The sequence below is a fragment of the Vanessa tameamea genome, chromosome 19, assembly GCF_037043105.1.
Source record: "Vanessa tameamea isolate UH-Manoa-2023 chromosome 19, ilVanTame1 primary haplotype, whole genome shotgun sequence".
Classification (NCBI taxonomy): Eukaryota; Metazoa; Arthropoda; class Insecta; order Lepidoptera; family Nymphalidae; genus Vanessa; species Vanessa tameamea.
In genome coordinates this window covers 10,726,697-10,746,728 of record NC_087327.1, presented here as the reverse complement: position 1 = coordinate 10,746,728, position 20,032 = coordinate 10,726,697, and the positions used below count along the sequence as shown (strand labels likewise).

Sequence of the window (20,032 nt, the reverse complement as noted above, 5' to 3'; positions counted from 1 at the left end):
GATAATTATATTTACATTGGTATTAGTATTCTCACAGCAATGATTAACTTTAATATTATCTTCGTATTTATTTTACGTTTTTTAAATTTGGAATAGGTAGTAGAGGCTAGATTATGAAAACGGCTTCGCATGTGACGGAAGGGGTTTTATGCCCTTAATGTGCATTCAAAATTTATTGATCATAGTGTTCGGTAAGTAGTTAAGACGTAAAATTAAAACAAACATCAAATAAAATCATCTTAACGTTTTCTTGTATTAGCTAGGATTATTTATAGAAACATTTTATACTTATTAACATTTATTCGCATCAATGTTCAGATGTCTTTGACATCATAAAACAATGGTACCAACGTAAGTTTTATACATAACCTTGACTTCTAAACGGTAGCCTCACCTCAGGATAGGCTTGTACAAACATCATGATCGGCTTCTAAGCGCACCTGTGCCAACCGCTCCCGTCGTCTCCCGAGTTTCAAGTTACAAGGTATTGATAACTGATACCACGCGTATGTACGACATATAAATTAAAGTATAATTTTTTGTCCGATTTAAAATAATATTAAATTTAAGTCTTAGGAACTAAAAATAAAAGTACTTTAAGGGGCAATATAATATAACCAGCAAAAATGGTATTTACACAGCGTCCACAAAACGAAATCTAGGGCAAATAATACTAAGGAGTAGGTTGCAAATTTTGTCTTTTAAATCATAGACATCATCATTACTATAATATGCTTACTGATCTATTATCTGGCCGACAACCAGGGAATTCTTTTTTTTTTATTTAACAAATTTTTTTTTCGCATTTCGTTTAACTTACGAAAAATGTGGTTATATTTTCGTTACTTTTTAGAAAAAGAAAAGTAAAAATATGCATACTTTATGAAAAACAGTGATTTTAATCCACAGTTTTAAAATCATGCGGATTAAAGCGTTCGTTTGCAGCTAGTATACGGTTACTAAGAGTCCCCGACGGCAGACTGGCACGGCCGTACGCACGCATTACCTTTTTAATGTTTTGTCAGAGACTAATGGTGTTGACTTGTGTAGCTTTAATCTTGCAATTTGAGACACTTACTAAAAATATACATATTTTGTAAAATGTTTCTGCCTTTAGAAAAAGAATAAACATATTGTTACGCCAATGTTGCATAATGCAAAAAATATGAAATTCAAAATATATCATTTAATAAATGTTATATAATTGAAGTGTTTATGATTATAGCGCATAATTTCAAGCTGATTTGAAATAATTGCAACTGCAAAGTTTATATTATTTACAATCAATGAAATTAATATTTCATTTCTTAACAGTGTTGTTAAATTCTATAATAAATTAATCCTAATATGTGTTTATACATAAAACCTTATTTGAGCTTTTGGAAGTAGACTAATACAGTTACAGTGGCACGGTAAGGTACGATTTAATTATAATAGGCGGGCTTGATGCGCGCGCATTTATTGACGCGGACCGCCATTTTGAGCGGGCGGAGTGGAGAAAATTACACGCTATTTTATCTGTTTACACTTCATATTGTGATGAAATTATGAATAAGTGGAAGTCTAGTTCGAAATGTATGTATGTCAAAGGGATGTTGAGGATTGCAAATAGTTACTTAATCGTTTTTAGTGGAGATATTTGTGTGTAAGTACCTACCATAGGTACATGTTTCAGTCATTATTAAACACATGAAAACTGTATTATTTGTTAAACGAGTATACACAACAATAAACTTTATTGTTCGTTCGTGTTTCGTTCGATGTTGATTTCTGGTGATAGATATCACTTAGATCGTCAGTAAATACCTTCTACATAACATTTAATTTCTCCGTTACTTAAGTTTAGTAAGTTGATAATATAAGTAACACATTATCCTCAGCTATTGCTGAAATAAACGCCATTATAGCGGCTCATTTCACAAGATGATCACGATTTTTCATTTCATTTATCAGAGAGATATTTGTATCTTATACCCTATAAATACCGTCCTCAATATTTATTGGAATACGATCTTAAACTGTCTGTTATAAATTATAACTAATTAAATAATGAATAAAAAACCGCCGACTCACTGGCAAACCTGGGGTCGTTCGAGGCGGGGTACCAGCTTGCGCCCCGCATGTCCCCGTAGTGGGGCAAGTCTGCGGGGGCGCAGCCGTAGCCTTGCACGGGCGCACCGCCGTACAGCGGCACGGCGTAAGGGTTAGCAGCCATGCCGCAAGACGCCGCTGGACCTAGCGGCGAGTTGATGCTGCTACCCGATGAATTAGACCTGCGAAAAAACCCTATGTTACGAAATTGATAAAAAAACATACTCTATTTAGAATAAATAAGTCTTTTAAAAGGGAAAAATAATTAATTTTGTTCATGTCATGATTATTATACAAAGATAAAGATATATAAGAACAAAAGTATTATTATTATTTTCGACTACTATTATAATTTTTAGAGTAGCGTTGGCTACTAGACACGACATAAAATTTAAAAAGTCGAAGGTTATCAAATAATTGATTTAAATATAGTGCTCAAGATTAATAACTACAACAGTTACGTTATTTGCTACGACACCCGCTACGATAATGAATATAATATACCTACTGAATAGATTTATATATTTTTTTAATGTTGTGCAAGAATATGAATCAAGGCAAGGTTAAAAAAAGTTTATTTATTTAATATGTATCCTACATAATATTGTTATTTTAGTACATACTTAAATCCTCTTTCTAAGTAAGGCAGTATTTAAAGTTACAATTTTATGAAAGTTTAAAAATTAGAAATAACACAAATAAAATTGTAATATCATTAAACAAACATCTCGTCAGCATTAATTTTGAAAGTAACTTTCTGAACGCATTTGACCCAAATCCGCCACACGCAGTTTACCGTTACGCTGTCATGGCGCCAACGCGTCACTTCCGAACAAAGCGCAGCTTATCTGCCTAATCCCTATTTACACAAATTAATCTTCTGCCCTATCCGACTCAATTCAACCCAGTAAAATGTTTTGCTAAATAATTTACACACGATTTTAAGCTTTACGCGTCGACACATAGAAATTATCATTTACGATCCGTCTATGATAAAAGACCCCACGCCATCACTGTTTGAATTGACAAATTGAGTTTTGACAGGGCGGGAAATTTGTGACGTAAGGTTAGATCATTTTAATTATGGTTAATTTCATTTACAAATTCAGTACTGTTTACTTTTCATTTAAATTTAATTTAATAACTGATGTCAATAATGTAATAAGGTTTTATATACCGTATAGTGCGATTGCTTTTCATTCCATATTACCTAATAGTAATTTTAGTTATAAATGATGGTTAAAATCTGTGCCTGGTTAGAACCATTACAGAGTCCCAATGCTGAAGTCTGCCCTATGTCAATTACAATGCCCATGACTTCATTTACAATATGAATATATATTTTATTTCATCATACGTCGACATATACTATATGCACCAGTATAATTTTACTTCACGAGAAATAATGATAGCATTAAGTATTTAATGTTGTTTCATCGAATTTACGTACAAAGAATGACACGTACAGACAAGACAATCAAATAAAAAAGTAATACTTATATTAGAAATAATACAACCTAAGACTGCTATAAAAGTACTCGTCTAATTTTGTTGATAATTTCAGTAATATTTTATATACTTAAACTAACATTAATGGTTCATTTATCCCTTTTAAATAAAGTATATTCTGATTTGATATAATCGTAAACATGAACTGACTATTAGCGTTATTTACAGTAACTTATGTTGTTATAGAAGATACTGTTACTATTTTCAAAATTTTAATGCTGCAGACAGATGTACTTATATATATAAGTTAAGAAAAGTATATGAAAGACTCCCAGAAAGATACGGAAAGAAAGACACGGATACGGTTGAAAAAACGGTTCGTCAAGTGAATCAATGTGTTTCTTAAAATTAGAAGAATCTCAGAACGCAAATATTCTTTTTATTCGTAGTTCTTCTAAATTAATTAAGTTTTCAACAACCCGTTTCGAAATGTAGTACACACCGAGAAGTAACAGCAAGAAACTAAACAGTTACTAATTTTAATTTATCTCCGGGATATTATCAAGTGGTTTCACATTACATGTACCCCGGACACCCTCTCATACCTCCGCGTCGCCCTCATTTCCTATCTGTCCGCAACCGCGTGGGCATATACTGCTCATTTTATACTAACTTCAATTGCAGAATGTAATTTAATTCTCTAGATATGACGTATATAACATTTTGTAATTGCAATGAATTCGATTTAACAATATAACAAAACAAGAACTTTAAAAAAATTTAATGTCTTTATTTTGACTGCGTGAGGTACAACATTCGTAGCTATCAAAAATACTCGTATTCAGTAATCATTCTGTCAGCTGAAGCCGATTTCCTTCCAAAATGAGATCACATTTGATTTAATTAAGATTTTAATTATACTCGTATCTATTTCTTTGACGTCAAAGCTGTGTTGCAAGCCTTACGAAACTCTTAAGACTGGCAATAAAATTTGGCCCCTAGGTGACTTAATGTATAGAATACCTGGATCTTAAACGCAGATAGGTATTCAAATCTAGGCATCACTATCTAAGTATTTATAACGGTTTCATTGGCCAAGTAGACTTTTACAAGCACTTTGTATCGTCATTTTAAAATATTAAATTTAATAATTTGAGTTTGAGTTCTTTGTTAAGCAGTGGGCTAATAACGGGCTATTACAATTATCACATTTTTTTTAATTGACCGAAACTAAACTAAATTATGCTGTATTTTGTATTTCAGTGCTCATCGATTTAAAAAAAAAAAAACTTTTATTTCAATTTTTATATTTATATTGTTAAAATATTTAATAAGTCTCTCAAAACATTTTCAACGTAAGCTCATGTTAATAAAAGGAAAAATGTAGCTTTTATTATGAGCTAAGCTTAAGATTTCATATTAACGAAACCTCAAGGAAAATTTGTTTGAATAATATATAAACGCACATTATTTATTATATATATATATATATTTCATAAAGTGGGGAATTTGAAGATATAGTCGCAAAGCCCAAACAGCTTATTCTCTGAATTTATATAATTAGCCTCGTACATAGGTAAATATACGAAGGTCTATTTACTTAAACGCAGATATTTAGAGACGACCAGAGATAGTCAAAACAATCTTCATTAACTTGTTCGGTCTAGCTATTTCAATAAAATTTATACATAAAGAAATATCGTAACATTTATAGAACTTTCTAGAATATTCTTGATCAACATCGTGTAGGTTGTATTTAAGCTTTAGTGCCAAATATATGAAAAAAGTTTACGTTCAATTGTTTACCCTTTCCTTGTCTTGTGTTGTGTATATAATGAATGCTTATAGTAACCTAGACATCGCCCGCAACTCCGCTCAAGTTTTAGGGATTAGTCGTCAGCTGTTAGACTTAAAAAGTAGCCTGTTTGTTTGTTGTCAAATTCAGTCCAGTGGTTTGGCTTTGAAAGAGCAACAGACAGAGTTACTTTCGCATTTATAATATTAATATAAGTATATTGTGTGAACGGGGAACATGTTAAGTTTAAGGCTTTAGAAATCAATGGAGGACGTGAACATAACTGCTGCCGTATAACATCAATGTTTCCGTACACAGATGACAATATTTCAAAACTTCAAAAACGTGTATTTGCTCAGATGTAAATTAACATTGTCTAAACAAGCAGGCGTGAGTCCATCACCACTTGTAGTGCAAACACTCGACCACATGTCCGTATGTGTTATGCAAAACGTTAAGACGAGAAAAAAATTACTTTCGATATTTATTATAAGTAATATAAGCTTTACTAACCGGGTTTGCTCGCGTGTTCAATTCAAACGCTCATATGTGCAAGATTCCTATATATCTCGAATTGTTATTGAAGTAGTTACTGACTGTTTTTGAGTTACAAGTAACGACACGTTAATTTCGGTCCATTATTTTTTTTTTACTATGTGTATTTGAAACGGGATATGTATGTACCATGTTTTTTATTTTTATTTGGTGGAGCTCGACATTTCGACATTATCTACGAATGTCTTGTTCACTCTCGTTCCATTAAGTTTTGCGTCAAACACATTTTTAAGTTAAGTGTTGTAGATAACTGTACCTACTAACCGTAAATGTAACGAATCGTTTATAGACTGTACAGCTATTAACCATAGTTTCCTTTTTATCTAAGCTAGAAGAGCCCTGGCCCGCTGTGGGCACATAGAAGCTTCTCAACACTTAGGTAAAATCTGTTCATTTATATATATTTTTAATGATAAAACTTGGCTTGGAATTTATATGAATATTTAAGTTGGAATTATTGTTACCACTTTTTACACACAATTATGATATTCTTACGAGCGTAGGTGTCTCGTAGTTATTAAAAAGAACGGAATTCTTAAGTTTATTCATTGGAAATAGAAAAAAGTTCGTTTCAAATGGTCAAGTTGTTATTGGATATGCAATTCAAACGATTTAAATGTAAATAAACTGTATTTGCATTTGAAAAACGTAAAATGAGGCAGTAGGTACCTGCTTGAAGTTGCATTCGGCTATCGTGGCGCTAATCAAGTCATGCGTTCGAAATTGCAATTTCCATTGGTAGAATAATGTATACAAAATCAAAATATACTTCATTCGAGTAGGCTCTTACAAGCACTTTTGAACCGTCATTTTACTAGATTACCTTCTAACATTTTTTCTAATGATAACATATTTTTACTTCACCGATTCATAAATTTAAATGATTTGTTTATATGTATATTATTGTTGGTTATGTACTTGTTGAGTTTCAACCCGAATATAAGAATTATATTTGATTTTGTTATACGTACCTTTGTATTTCAAATGTTCTAAAAAATTAACTACTGAGTAGAATCTACATTCCGAACCGGCTTTAAATTTAATACAATTCTGTAAAATGACGGTTCAAGAGTAGTTGTAAAAGCCTACTTGAATATAGTATATTTTGATTTGATTTGATAACTGGTTGAACCGAAAATTAGCTCAATATTTACTCTTATTTACTAGTAAAAACCGTAATATTTAGTTACTTTTATTATATATAATTCAATGTTATATGCCACATAGGATCTTTCTATAATATACGGAATGTTTTATCGAATTGTGTGTTTTGGTTTTAAATCATTTTACATTTAAACTATTCTCAGACGAAATGCTGATACACCGCGTTACTGGAAACGAAAAAACACTGAAGCGTTGAATTCAGAATGTGTTTTGCTAACTCAACTTCAAACTTCATTTTCCGAATCAATTTTCGCGCATTAGTTTTTCTTCCTTTCCATTGATGGAAAGGCTCTGTGCAAGCTCATCTTAATCCAGGTAGCAAAGGCTACAAAAAACCTGGGCGCCGCCCGTTGGGTTTCTTAAATACATATATTTAATTTATTTTGGAGGAGAGGAGATAATTAGAACACTGCTTGCACCCTGACGCTTGGTGTGTTCAGAGCAGCGTGTTTTTAGTAGTCTTAGTTTTTTTTTTTTACAATTAAAGAAGAATTACATTACTCTAATACTTATAACCAAGTAAAGATTTATTGAACATGAACGTGTTGTAATTAGGTATATCGAAAAAAAAAATCAATCTTTTAATCAACTTCTATGAATAATTATATAAAAGATTGACTTGTTTAACATCATAAATGTAATTTATAAGTAGTTAGCCATTGAATTATTTCGAGACTTTTCATCACATCGTACCGATAGTAGCCGTAACCTACTGACCGAGAAATTCAATTACGAATCAGAGGCTCTTGAACGAAAGCATAGTTGAATGCAAGATATTTTTAAGCGCAAATAATGATTGATAGCAGAACATCGTAATAAACAGCAAAAAGTTGTAAAATTGTCTATGTCTAAATCTTATTGTCTTGGATCACATTTCTTCGATCAGTTCTAAGCCGAGTAGTTCTTAGTAAATATATTTACCTACTTAATATTTGACAGAACTACACGCTATGTTAGAGTACAGCTTATACCGGGGGACTGTATTAATAATCAGTATAAAGTCTAAATAGTATCTAAAAAAGATTAAAATCTCAACCATCAAATAATACATTAATGTGCCTATATACCTAAATATGTATTTATTTTAATATTAATTTATCAATGTGTAATCATATAAGCAAGTGCTCGATAATGTTCCACGTCTGGATCTCTCCTGTCTAAGAAAACAGAAGACAGCAACCTTACTGTTGAAAATTATAATGGCAACATTTGTAAAACAAAAAGATTTTTAGAAAAATAAATAAGATTGCAATAACGTTTTATACGTTTATTAAACGATCAAGCTAAATCATAATCCTACCTTTTTTTTTGACATTTAATAAAGATAATTATTATACCTAATGGACATGAAGTTCATTAATGTTCCCGTTTTTTTTATATCATATCACCTAGCCTGAGGTAAGACTAATTTATCAACATTGTTAATCTATCCGTATCCGATCGGAAGTCTTTAATTTCGGCTCCGGGTGTTTAAAATCTATTCTTAGCGGATGTCTACACCTGTAAGGAACCTTGTAAATTTGGCCAGTAAATTTCAAGTTAGTAGGAGGTATAGTTTCTGAGATTTCGTAATTAATCAGAGAATGTATGTATTTCGTATTGTGTGAGTATTTCGCTTCTATACATATATATATTTATACATAGATATATTACATCAAAAACTTAGCCAATAGGTTTGCGACTATTACCCGAGTATTCTAATTTATCAACGCGGCATAGTTCCGTCTCTCCTTTTTCGATCGTAAATCTTATTTTTGTCTCCGTGAGTTGAACTATCCAAGTGTCGAATTTCATGACAGTCCCTTGATGCGTTAAAGCATAACAAACATACAAATTGACTCTTCACGTGTATAGTATTAAGTAATAAGTATCAATTATAATCTGTAAAGATTTTCATTTTATAATAAAATTCCGTTATACGTATTACCTACATTTTGTAATTCAAAGAGGTTCTATTTATAGGTATCTTTAAAATAATATATTTTATTTTATCATATTTTATTAGAGTTTATAAGACAATTTCTTTTCTTTATATAAGTATTATCATGAAAATCTACTATGCGATTTGTGTAGATAAATTTAGGTAGGTAATTTAATTTCATAAAGACATTTGAAAAATAAACATACCGCCAAAGAACTTATAATCAAAACTAATGTTACTTATATTATAATTGCACAAGTTTTGATGGATGGATGTTCGTTTGTTACGATGTTTATTAACCGAATAACGCCAGAACGGCTGAACAGATATTAATGAAATTTAACAAAGAGATAGATTACAGTCTGGAATAGAATAAAGCTTGTGTATCGCTAACACCTGCATCAAAAGCCAGGGAGGAAACTAATAGAAATTAATTTTACGTTATAATCCTTTCGGAAATTATTCCAATCTTACGGCTTCATCTGGACATATTGTTAAGGGATAATTGGTAGAACACAGCTCCATCTACTTCATTCGAATATCAAATCATAATGACAGATAGAAATGAACAATTTTAATGTAACAGTGACATATTATTATGTAAATATATTAACAACACACTTAAGACTACAGCAGATCCAACCGGACCCGACTTCGTCCAACATGGAAATTAAGCGACGGGCGAGGATGCTTTAATTTTAAATATTAATGGCGGATTATTAGTCAAATAAAAAATATAAAAAAACTCCAAGTTACGTGAACTCTAAGAAAATCGACGCTTACGTACATACCATAAGCCGTGGACAAATTTTGATCAGTTTATCTAAGTATGCTTCACAAAACAATTACAACTTAAAACATTTTTTGTATTATTCATGTATCTCTTTTATGATATCATATTAATTAGTAAATAAATACACGTTACGTTATATACTTATAAATGTTCTTTACTACATAGTATAAAACAAAGTCGCTTCCCGCTGTCTGTCCCTGTGTTTACTTAGATCTTTAAAAATACGAAACGAATTTTGATTTTGGGTTTTATATAATAGATAGAGTGATTCAATAGGAAGGTTTATATGTATCATCTAGAAACACTGATAATTTTGAAGGTTTCTAATGTGATGTCGTAAATAAACACATTTTTTGAGCTTTCAGTATTGAAATTGTGCGAAGTCAGTTACTAATAAATTTAGCCGGGCGGGGTAGCTAGTACCTAATATATAATTTACACTCGGATCGGTCTTGAATTATTTAAATATAAATTCTGAATTTTTATGTGATTATTTATTTATTTCTAAGTGCGTTATTTGTAATTTGAATTTGAATTTCCGTTAGTTTTATTAAAAAAGGTAGGTATACTTTGCATAGTAATACAAAATATAAATTTGGAATTTTAAGAATATTCTTAAAATTCCAAATTTGGAATTGAAATGTATATAACCTATAACATGAAACAGCATTATTGATTAACATCAACATGGCTATTTAAATATGCATTATTTTAAAACTCGACAGTAGATTAGTTTAAAACACAACGTAAAACATTTTAATGTTTACTAGTAGATACGTAATTTTGCTAAATAAATTCGCAAACTGAAAGGCAACCTTAATAAATAATTTAAGAAATGTATATTTTACTTTATTTTTTATTAATTCTATTTAATGTCAAATAAAACCTTTTTCATTTTTAATTTCGTTTCATTAAAATTCGTTTATGTTTAAACCATTAATTACAATAGTCACGGATAAGTAAAACCAAAAAATTAGTTCTTTAATTAATAACGATAATTAAATAGATTAATATAAATTATTTCATAAGATAATCTGTTGCGGTGTTGAATCTCAAGATGGAAACAGCTCGCGCAAAACTTTCAACGATAATTCTATGAAAATCTCAGATTATAAAACAAAATGCAGATGGAACGTACGGAAAATTAATATGAAGGGACAAATGCGAATACAAAATATACCGGGGAGTTTCATTTCATTAAAAAATAAACGTTTTCAAACTTTACGTGTGGTCAGCCACACAAGGAAGTCAGAAAAATATTGAATAGTGAATATAAGAGAATAAATGACGTCACAGCACCAAAGCTAAACACGACCGCGATATAAATACACATTGCATCATTTAAAGTCAATATTATTACGATTTATCAAGACGGTAGTAGTTTTAAGCGGGCATTGTAAATAGCGTTGCATTTAAAAAAAAAAAAAAAATATTATTTTCATAGCGAGTTCCCTTTTCAAAAAATATTATGATCTGTATTTAAATTTTTATTTTTTGTGGTTTTTGAAATATTTTATGCAAATTACTTTATTAAAGATTCTCGGTGTCGTTATTAGTATTGGATTGAATTTATTTCAATTTTATTTATAACTTTGAACTTCGAGGCAAATGTTTATTAGTTAAAAAAAAAACTAATCACTTCCTGTTAATTTGAAATGAGAAGAAACTCTCAACGGAGTAAACGGTGCATTCAACGTGGCTAAAGGTAACTGTGTGTTTAATCATTCATACATACATATGCATATAGGCTTCAAGAGTCATGACGCTGCCGCGGCGAGGTATCTCAAGTCTCCACTAGAAGTCCTTTGCTATTCATTGTATTTCGAATCGAATGAAACCGTTAGCGATTTCCTTTACGAGCGACTCGATGGTAGCGTAAATAAACGTAACGCGGTATAAATAAAACGTCCAAGTCCATACGCAAGTGAAGATGTACCTAAAGCACATCGTTGACCTCACATTCACATCGCATCGTCACTTGACCGACGATCACAACATACCTGCACAAACAAACGTCACCGAACTATATCCTTCGACTACGAGCGCGACTCGAGCACTCTCGAGACCTTCGGGGCCACTCGAAAAATCAGCGGGTGGAGGGTCCCCCCTCCGGATCGATCCACGCACCTGTACGGCGAAGGCGGGTTGTTCGCCAGCTCCAACTTGCGGTATTCCTCGATAGGCGACAGGATGTCGGTGACGGAGAAGGGCGTGGAGTGCTGGAGCTGCAGCTGGGAGAGGTTCTGCTGCAGCAGCGCCGACTTGGGCGACAGGCTCATCGCCAGCTCGGCAGCGCTCAGCTCCGGCAGCGCCTCCGCCGGACACGGCGAGTAGCCGCCGCCCTCCGCGGACATCCGACCGGTCGACACTCGACGCCACTCGACGGCTCAGCCTCTAGTGGCTCTCGGGGCGAGAGTGGCGCCCGAGCCCCCGGCGCGGGTTACGGCCACTCCGAGGGCTCCGCCCCGCCGCGCCGGCTCTGCCCTATGGCGGGGCCCCGGCCCGGTGATTGGTCGGTTGCGCCGTCGCGGGTGGAAGCCGCAGGCCCCTCGCGGGCGCAGTCCGTTGGCTCCGCTGCGGCAGTGAGCCGCGCCGCGTGGTGGGGGGTGGTCGCGTCGTGTCGTGAAAGCTATTGTTGCTAATTGCCAGCTAGCAGCTGCTAATGTTAAACGTGGACGCTGACTGATCGGTTGATAGCTCGACTAATTTGTCTTATTGGAATGTTTAATCATATTAATTTGTTGTAAATATTCTATTATTAGTGCTTTAAACTGAAATAGAGACAAATATATCAATGATCTATGTGTTGCAAGACTAAATAGAGTCAAAATAAAGGCAGATTTCGGACTTACATTATTGACTCTACCAAATATAGCTATACCTACCTACAACTCCGTATTAATAGCACAATTAGGTATTGAATACCTACGTAGATTTAAGATGATAAGAGTTAAGTGTCAATAGTGCCTTGTAGGTACCTAGTTTAATATATAGGTAGGTATGACGGAGCATGTTTGTCAAAAAAATCCTTCAAGGAAAACGTCGAAATTAATTATACTTAGGTATTACGATTTTTTTATGGGTTATGATAGTCTATAGATATGTACCTAGTCTCAGGACTTCAAGGGAAAACAGAATATTAATGATTCGCTGTATTTTCGTTTAAATGTGATATTTACATATAGTTACGTAGGTAGGTTAAGTATATATTTGTATAGTCTTATTTATATTTATTTACCTAACAAAATCAGCATGTAAACAAAACAATTTTACTTTGACTTTTATGTACTAAGTACTACTGTATTGTAGATATGTAATACGGATTAAAGTGCAATAAATAAATACCTTCAAGTTAATATGATGATGAAGCCTGGAGGTGCATTCTTTACTGGATAATATTGAGGAGCTTAATATTCAATTATTAATGTTAACGTAATTTATTTAATACATAAAATAATCGGAATCATATGTCGTTTTAATTTACTTTTTTACTGATTTCTGTATGTGTCTAGTTAAACCAAATCAAATCAAAATATACTTTATTCAAGTAGGCTTTTACAAGCACTTTTGAATCGTCATTTAACAAACTATATTAAGTAAAGCTACAACCGGTTCGGAATGTAGATTCTACCGAGAAGAACCGACAAGAAACTCAGTAGTTACTCTTTTTCTACATCTAAAAATACAGTCATGTTAGTTAAATACAATTATATATGTATGTTATATATGCTGGAAGTCAACAAGCATTAACTCCACGCTTTTTATCATCTATATAATCTTGTATCGAATAATAGGTATGCCTTCTTTACCAATGTATTTTTTTATAAATTATTTGAATTTATGAAACGGCAAAGTTAAAAACGGACAAAGTTAACCGATATTTTCCTTATCCGAGTTTACTGTGGTCCATATTGTTAATCGAAACTCGGCTACTTTTTTTTCAATAATTCTTTAATGAATATACTTATCAACATTTAATAATCATAATAATTATTCGTAGTTATAGCTAAATAGCTTAGACGTTCATAAATTTCAACTCTTAGTATTATCATTTTCGAATTATACTTATTTGTAATTTATAAATAACATTATAAGAGGTCAGTTATATGTGTTTTTTTTAATCTAATGTTTAGGTAACTGCCTTATCATAGACGTAGGTCACAAAGATTGTCCTGAAAGTTAAAGTTAAATAAATTAACTTACATTAAAAATAACGAATAATCTATTTGATTATTTATTTTATAACCTTAGATTTGTTAGTTTTCGTGTTATTTCTATTAATAAATTTTATGTAAATTAATAGTTATTTCATTTTACATTATAATTATGAAGTAGGTAAATGTACCGGCTCTACATTTTTGTACTTGTGCTATTCTGAAATATAATTAAAAAAAAAATAAGACGTGCAGATATTTTTTTGTAATGTGTTCGATATTTAAAAAATAAAAACATAAAACTGTAGTTTTCGTCACTGTTTTATTTAAATAATTAATTCAATAACAAAAGTACATCTAACATGTTTTTTAAATGAACTTAGTAGGTATTTAAACAAACGAATTTTACCATAATAAGTTACTAATATTTTTATTAACTATAATTAGACACATAGAATTAGGATTCAATAAAAGTCAATATATTAATATCACCTATATGTAAATATAGTAGCACTATGATCTCTTACTCTTGGGAAACTATTATTATATTTTTAGTAAATGTACATCAATTATTAATAAACACAAAACTCTCATCCCAGTATTATAGTCTCTCAAGACTATAAATACCAGTATAATATCGATCGCCCTTTACACCTTACTATTTTGGAAGTTGTTATTTTTATATTGTATTCATTTCATTAAAATTACAATTCTACAATGAATATTTTTACACATCATATTAAAGATTTTGTTTATTATAAAAACTATGTACGTTTTAATAGATTATATAATTATTTAGGTACCTACATTGGTAAGTAATGTATACAACAATATACTCATGAATATTCGGTTATATATAATTATACATATAGTGTATATAAATATAGAAAACCGCAATAGCTCAATAGTTGAAGTTTCAATTCTCACCCCTTAGGACATAGGTAGGGGCCTACTTGCGCCTAACGCGGACTTTGTGTATCACAACAGAACAAATTAAAATTATTAATAAATAATAATAATAAACATCACATCTACTTAAAATTTTAAGTTCTTTATTAAATATGCTTAGTTACGTCTATTGTTCATAGCTAATATCTAAATAAATTAATTAATGTTAAAATGAAAATGAACGTAATAAAAAAATGAAAGTTACCTAATAATATATAATATAATATTAATGATGGTAACTAAATTTGAATTATTAATTAAATATATACAATCACCATAAAAACGTGATAGATAACATTATAAATATAAAGATTAAGAAACACTTTATTCCACAGAAGATCATACGCCAATTCTTCTTAGTGGTAGGGCTATTTGTAAGTCCGTCTGGGTAGGTACCACCCACTCACCAGATTACAGATATTTTACCACCAAACAGTAGCACTCAGTATTGTTGTGTTCCGGCTTAAAGGGTGAGTGAGCCAGTGTAACTAACGGTACAAGGGACATAGCGTCTTAGTTCCCAAGGTTGGTGGCGCAATGGCAATGTAAGAAATAATTATTGGTATATGTATATTAAAGCTAATATATACCAACAACATATATGTATATATGTATACTAATATATGTAATACAGTATTGTATGTACTTAGATAGTTACTTGGTATGTTATTAAGATCAAGTCAAAGAGTTCAACACACAGACAAAAAGTTTACTTGGTGGTAGAGGTTGGTGCAACTCTTTACCACCCACTGATTGTATATTCTACCACCAAGCAGTAATATTTATTTAGTATTATTATGTTCCAGATCCAAGGGTGAGTAAGTTAGTGTAACCACCGAAACACGTAAGAAATGTTTAATATTTTCTTAGGGCGTCGATGTCTATGGTCAATGGTGACCACTTACTATTAGTCCATTTACCCCCTCACCTACCAGCGCCATAAAATAACACAATTAAAGTAAGTAATTACTAAAATTAATTAGTTTGTATTTAACAAATAAATAAACATTTTGATATCCATACATGGATTAAGAACTGATTCAATTAATATATTGTAAAATTATTTAATAGATTTTAATACTATATACTAAGTTTGTAATGTAGGAATAAATATTTATACTAGTACCTGAAATAAAATTACGTTTGAAATATTTTAATGTGTATTTATTTTTTAAAGCCTATCCAAGCTTTAAAAGTGAAGTATGTACCTACCAAATTTGAACGCGCAATAATCGGTAACACATCTCAAAACTAATAATAGCTACTTAAAAATTATAATATATTTAATGTACGATTTATTTATTAATTTTTAGTAGGACAACTAACAGTAGACAAATCAAAATTACATTTCGAAATTATCTTGGCAAATGCTCTACTATTTACAAATAGACTCAACGTGCACTATTTTTATGTTTTAAAGGAATCGTAGCCAGAGCCGGACCGTAAGTTTAGAGAGCCTTGGGCTAACACTACTTAGGGGCCCACCTAAGACATATTTGAAGGTGGAGTTGAATTAAATTAATTGAATGGGTTTGACTAATTGCAACACGTTCGCATTATCATCTATTTTTGTCTATGACTTGTCTTAGCGGGGCCCCTCTTGAATCCACTGGGCTCCGGGCTGAAGCCCAAAAATTCATATGGTAGATCCGACCCTGATCGTAGCAATGCCCATAATTAACTACATACCACATACCTGTTTACACCTCCTTTTAAGCTTATCACTTGTGTTAGGTAACAATAGCCTAAGCATTGATCCTGCGACTTTTTACATCGCTAGGCCGCCCGTAAAGGACTTACTGATGTTTAAACTGATACTGACTATTACACTACATAATAAATATTAACGAATTAATAAACAACAATTAGCTAGAGTCTAGATTGTTTTTTTTTTTTGTTACTTTAAACCTAGCTTTTCTAAGACATTAAATATTTTCCGCTTTAAAACTATTGATTACTAATTTATTGTTTTATGAGATTTATGTATTAACATCTGGCTCATCCCGAGCCAAGTGTAGATCCAAGCTCAAGAGATATCCAAGTTTTAATGTTTAGAAACGCATTAACAATGGTTATGTTTATTGGTACATCTAATTAATAAGTTGTTAAAATTAAAATTAAAATTGTGGAGGTATAATTTAAATCATTTCTATCTAAACTTATTTCTCGGAGACATGATGATGTATGTGATAAAAGTGTAAGCTAGCCGCCGGCGGTTGGGTTGAATTATGCACAGATATTTTTCTTTTCTAGTTTTTTTTATTGTCTATGATAGAGGTATTTTCTTCATTTATTATTATCTTCATTATTTATTTGGCAAGATACTTATCTACCAATGAGTAGGCACATAAGTACCTAAATAAATTAGGAGAAGGTTAAAGGAATGATTAAGGGCCGAAGGGTTATGTTCTCTCTACTCTCTTAGACAGATGATATCATTATATCGTTTAAGATTTTAAATTAACATGGCTATTTTTATTACTATCAGTATTTAAAACGGAACGAGAACAAGACATTCTCGTGAACAAGACATTCGTAGATAATGTCGAAATATCGAGCTCCACCAAATAAAAATAAAAAACATGGTAAATATCCCGTTTTAAATACTAATAGTAATTATATCGTTTGTTAATTTTTATAAGTAGGTATCATTACCTAAACTTTGCATTGAATTCGACAACATTTATAGGTAATTATATTTAATTAAAGCACAAAGTATCTTTAAATAGTAAAGTAAATATTAATATATGAATATGTTCTTTGTTTGGAACTGTTTTGATAAGAATAAGTTTTACCAAAGGTTCATGGATTATGATACACAATGATATACTATACCTAAACCTCGCCGTATATCATTGGTAATAAGGCACCTAAGGTACCTACCAAAATTGACAGTCAGTTTTGGTAGGTACCACCCAATCAATAGTTATGATCCGGTTTGAAGGCTGAGTGAGCTAGTGTAACTACAGGCACAAAACATTTCAGTTCCCAAGGTTGGTGGAGCATTGATGTGGAATGGAAAAGTGAATATTCCATTATGTTTGTTAATGTTATGTATGTTAAAAATCATACGAGTGACGACAACGGAATATACTTATAACAAAAGACAATTAATTTTTTAAATGAACCAAATTTATAATCGTAGCAACGGACAATCCATGAAAAATTCGAGATTATGATCGTGACTATTTATTGTAAAACTAGAAATATCAACAATTACAAGAGACTGTGCACACTTATTTTATAATTTGCTGACTTGTAACATAGATACAAAGACTTGTAACCGCCATGCTAGGCAGCGAGAGGGGCTGGAACGAGATGGTCTCTTTTTGCGAAAGTGTAATGTCGCAGAGAGAGGCTGCGGAGCGGGCGCGTGAGGAGAGTCCCTCCGCGGATTCGGGGCGCACCTTCTCCCCTCGCTGTAAGCGTCGCCGGGAGTAGACGGGTTCTCTGTTCCTCGGGAACTCTTCTAGCTTGGAGGCCCATGGTGGGCCAATCACCGGGGCGTCACGTTAGCATGCGCCAGCGATCCCGTGATGCCCCCCCCCCCGTAAAGACGGAGTAAAAAAAAAAAGATACAAAGACTTGTAACTTAGAATATGTAAATCGTTTCATTTATTACTAACTTCCGCCTTTCGCCCCTGTGAAGGGGGGATTGATGTAAGCTTTTGTTTATCTTATGCCCTTTTCTGTAACGTAACACAAAAATTTCTTGGTGATCGGTTGAGCATTGAGAATGTGAAATCGTATCAAACAAAACATAAACAAATTCACTTCAGCTGTTATAATATTATTTACGATAGGTAATCGGACGGATGAGCAAATTACATTGATGGTATTTAACTTTTATCCTTAGATACTATGAGATATATATAACTGCTTAAGCAGTCATAGTTTATCATTACACGGGCTCACTCACCATTAGGATCCTCACAAAATAAAGTAGCACTTAGTACCTACGTAGAACCAAGTAAGTATATTATTCGATTTTTAACTTTGCCGTTTCATAGATTCAAGTCATTTGTAAAAAATAAGTACATTGGTAAAGAAGGCATATTATTCGATACAAGATTATATAGATGATAAAAAAGCGTGGAGTTAATGCTTGTTGACTTCCAGGCAGGAGACATAACATACTTACATATACAATTGTTTTTAACTAACATGACTGTATTTTTAGATGTTGAAAAAGAGTAACTACTGAGTTTCTTGCCGGTTCTTCTCGGTAGAATCTACATTCCGAACCGATGGTAGCTTTACTTTAAATAGTTTGTTAAATGGCGATTCAAAAGTGCTTGTAAAAGCCTACTTGAATAAAGTATATTTTGATTTTGATGTCTTTGGGAAATGAAAAACCTAAGCGGGCCTTTTTACGCCTTCTATTAAGTCCTAATTAGGTATAGTGCCGATATTTTTAATCCATCCACACTTCGTCTAAATTATTTTTTGGTAACATTTCAACTTTCACAACAAGAGTTACATAGTTAGCGTCAATAGCGCAATGGTTAAAGGGTTGTCTAGCTATGTCAAATGTTGTGGAATCGATCCTAACCCCTTGGGCTGTTGTCGTCCCCACTCCTAACACAAGTTTTAAGCTTAAATGTAGGGGTAAATATAATATATAAATATTAGTAATTCCTTTTAATGGGACATTGCTATATAGGTGAAAGAAAGAATTAAAAAGAACTTTAAGGACCTATTCTTAACTTCTGAAAGAAAATTAAGACTCCGAGATTTCTAAGATTTTATATTATACTTATAAATTATAAGAGGATATACTCGTTCGTCTTTCCAGTTCGAACTTTAAGTTGTCACGAATATTCGATATGATGTTAGTAGTCGATTGAAAAATAGATACTACTTTTAATAAACGTCTCGTATGAACCCGTGTAGTTCGTTAATGGGAGGTCACATATGATGTACGATTTCATTTATTGGAATCACATAAGCCTCGCGTTTGTTGTAACTATAGGTTATGGTGCAATTATTTTACGTTTAATTTACTTCCAATTTTACAAATATTGATTTTCTATGAATATTTTTTTATTGTCTTCATTAGTGTTTAAAAAAACCTTTTTGACGTTTGAATTTCTTATACTTAACGAAACCTTTAAGTATATTTTAATACCAACAACTTTTGAATTATCTATTTTCAATACGTA

General features: G+C 32.0%; 1 protein-coding gene across 1 annotated transcript in view; it reads right to left on the bottom strand.

Moving 5' to 3' along the window:
* LOC113393813 (homeobox protein Nkx-2.4) overlaps window positions 1-12,167 on the bottom strand; it is a 41,445-nt gene extending 29,278 nt beyond the window's left edge. The window contains exons 1-2 of the mRNA XM_064217911.1: window positions 11,896-12,167; window positions 2,074-2,273 (exon numbers count right to left, since the gene is read on the bottom strand). Coding sequence (XP_064073981.1) covers window positions 2,074-2,273; window positions 11,896-12,122 — 427 coding nt within the window. The 5' untranslated portion in view covers window positions 12,123-12,167. The remainder of the gene's footprint in view (window positions 1-2,073; window positions 2,274-11,895) is intronic.
* Between the last annotated feature and the right edge of the window lie 7,865 nt (window positions 12,168-20,032).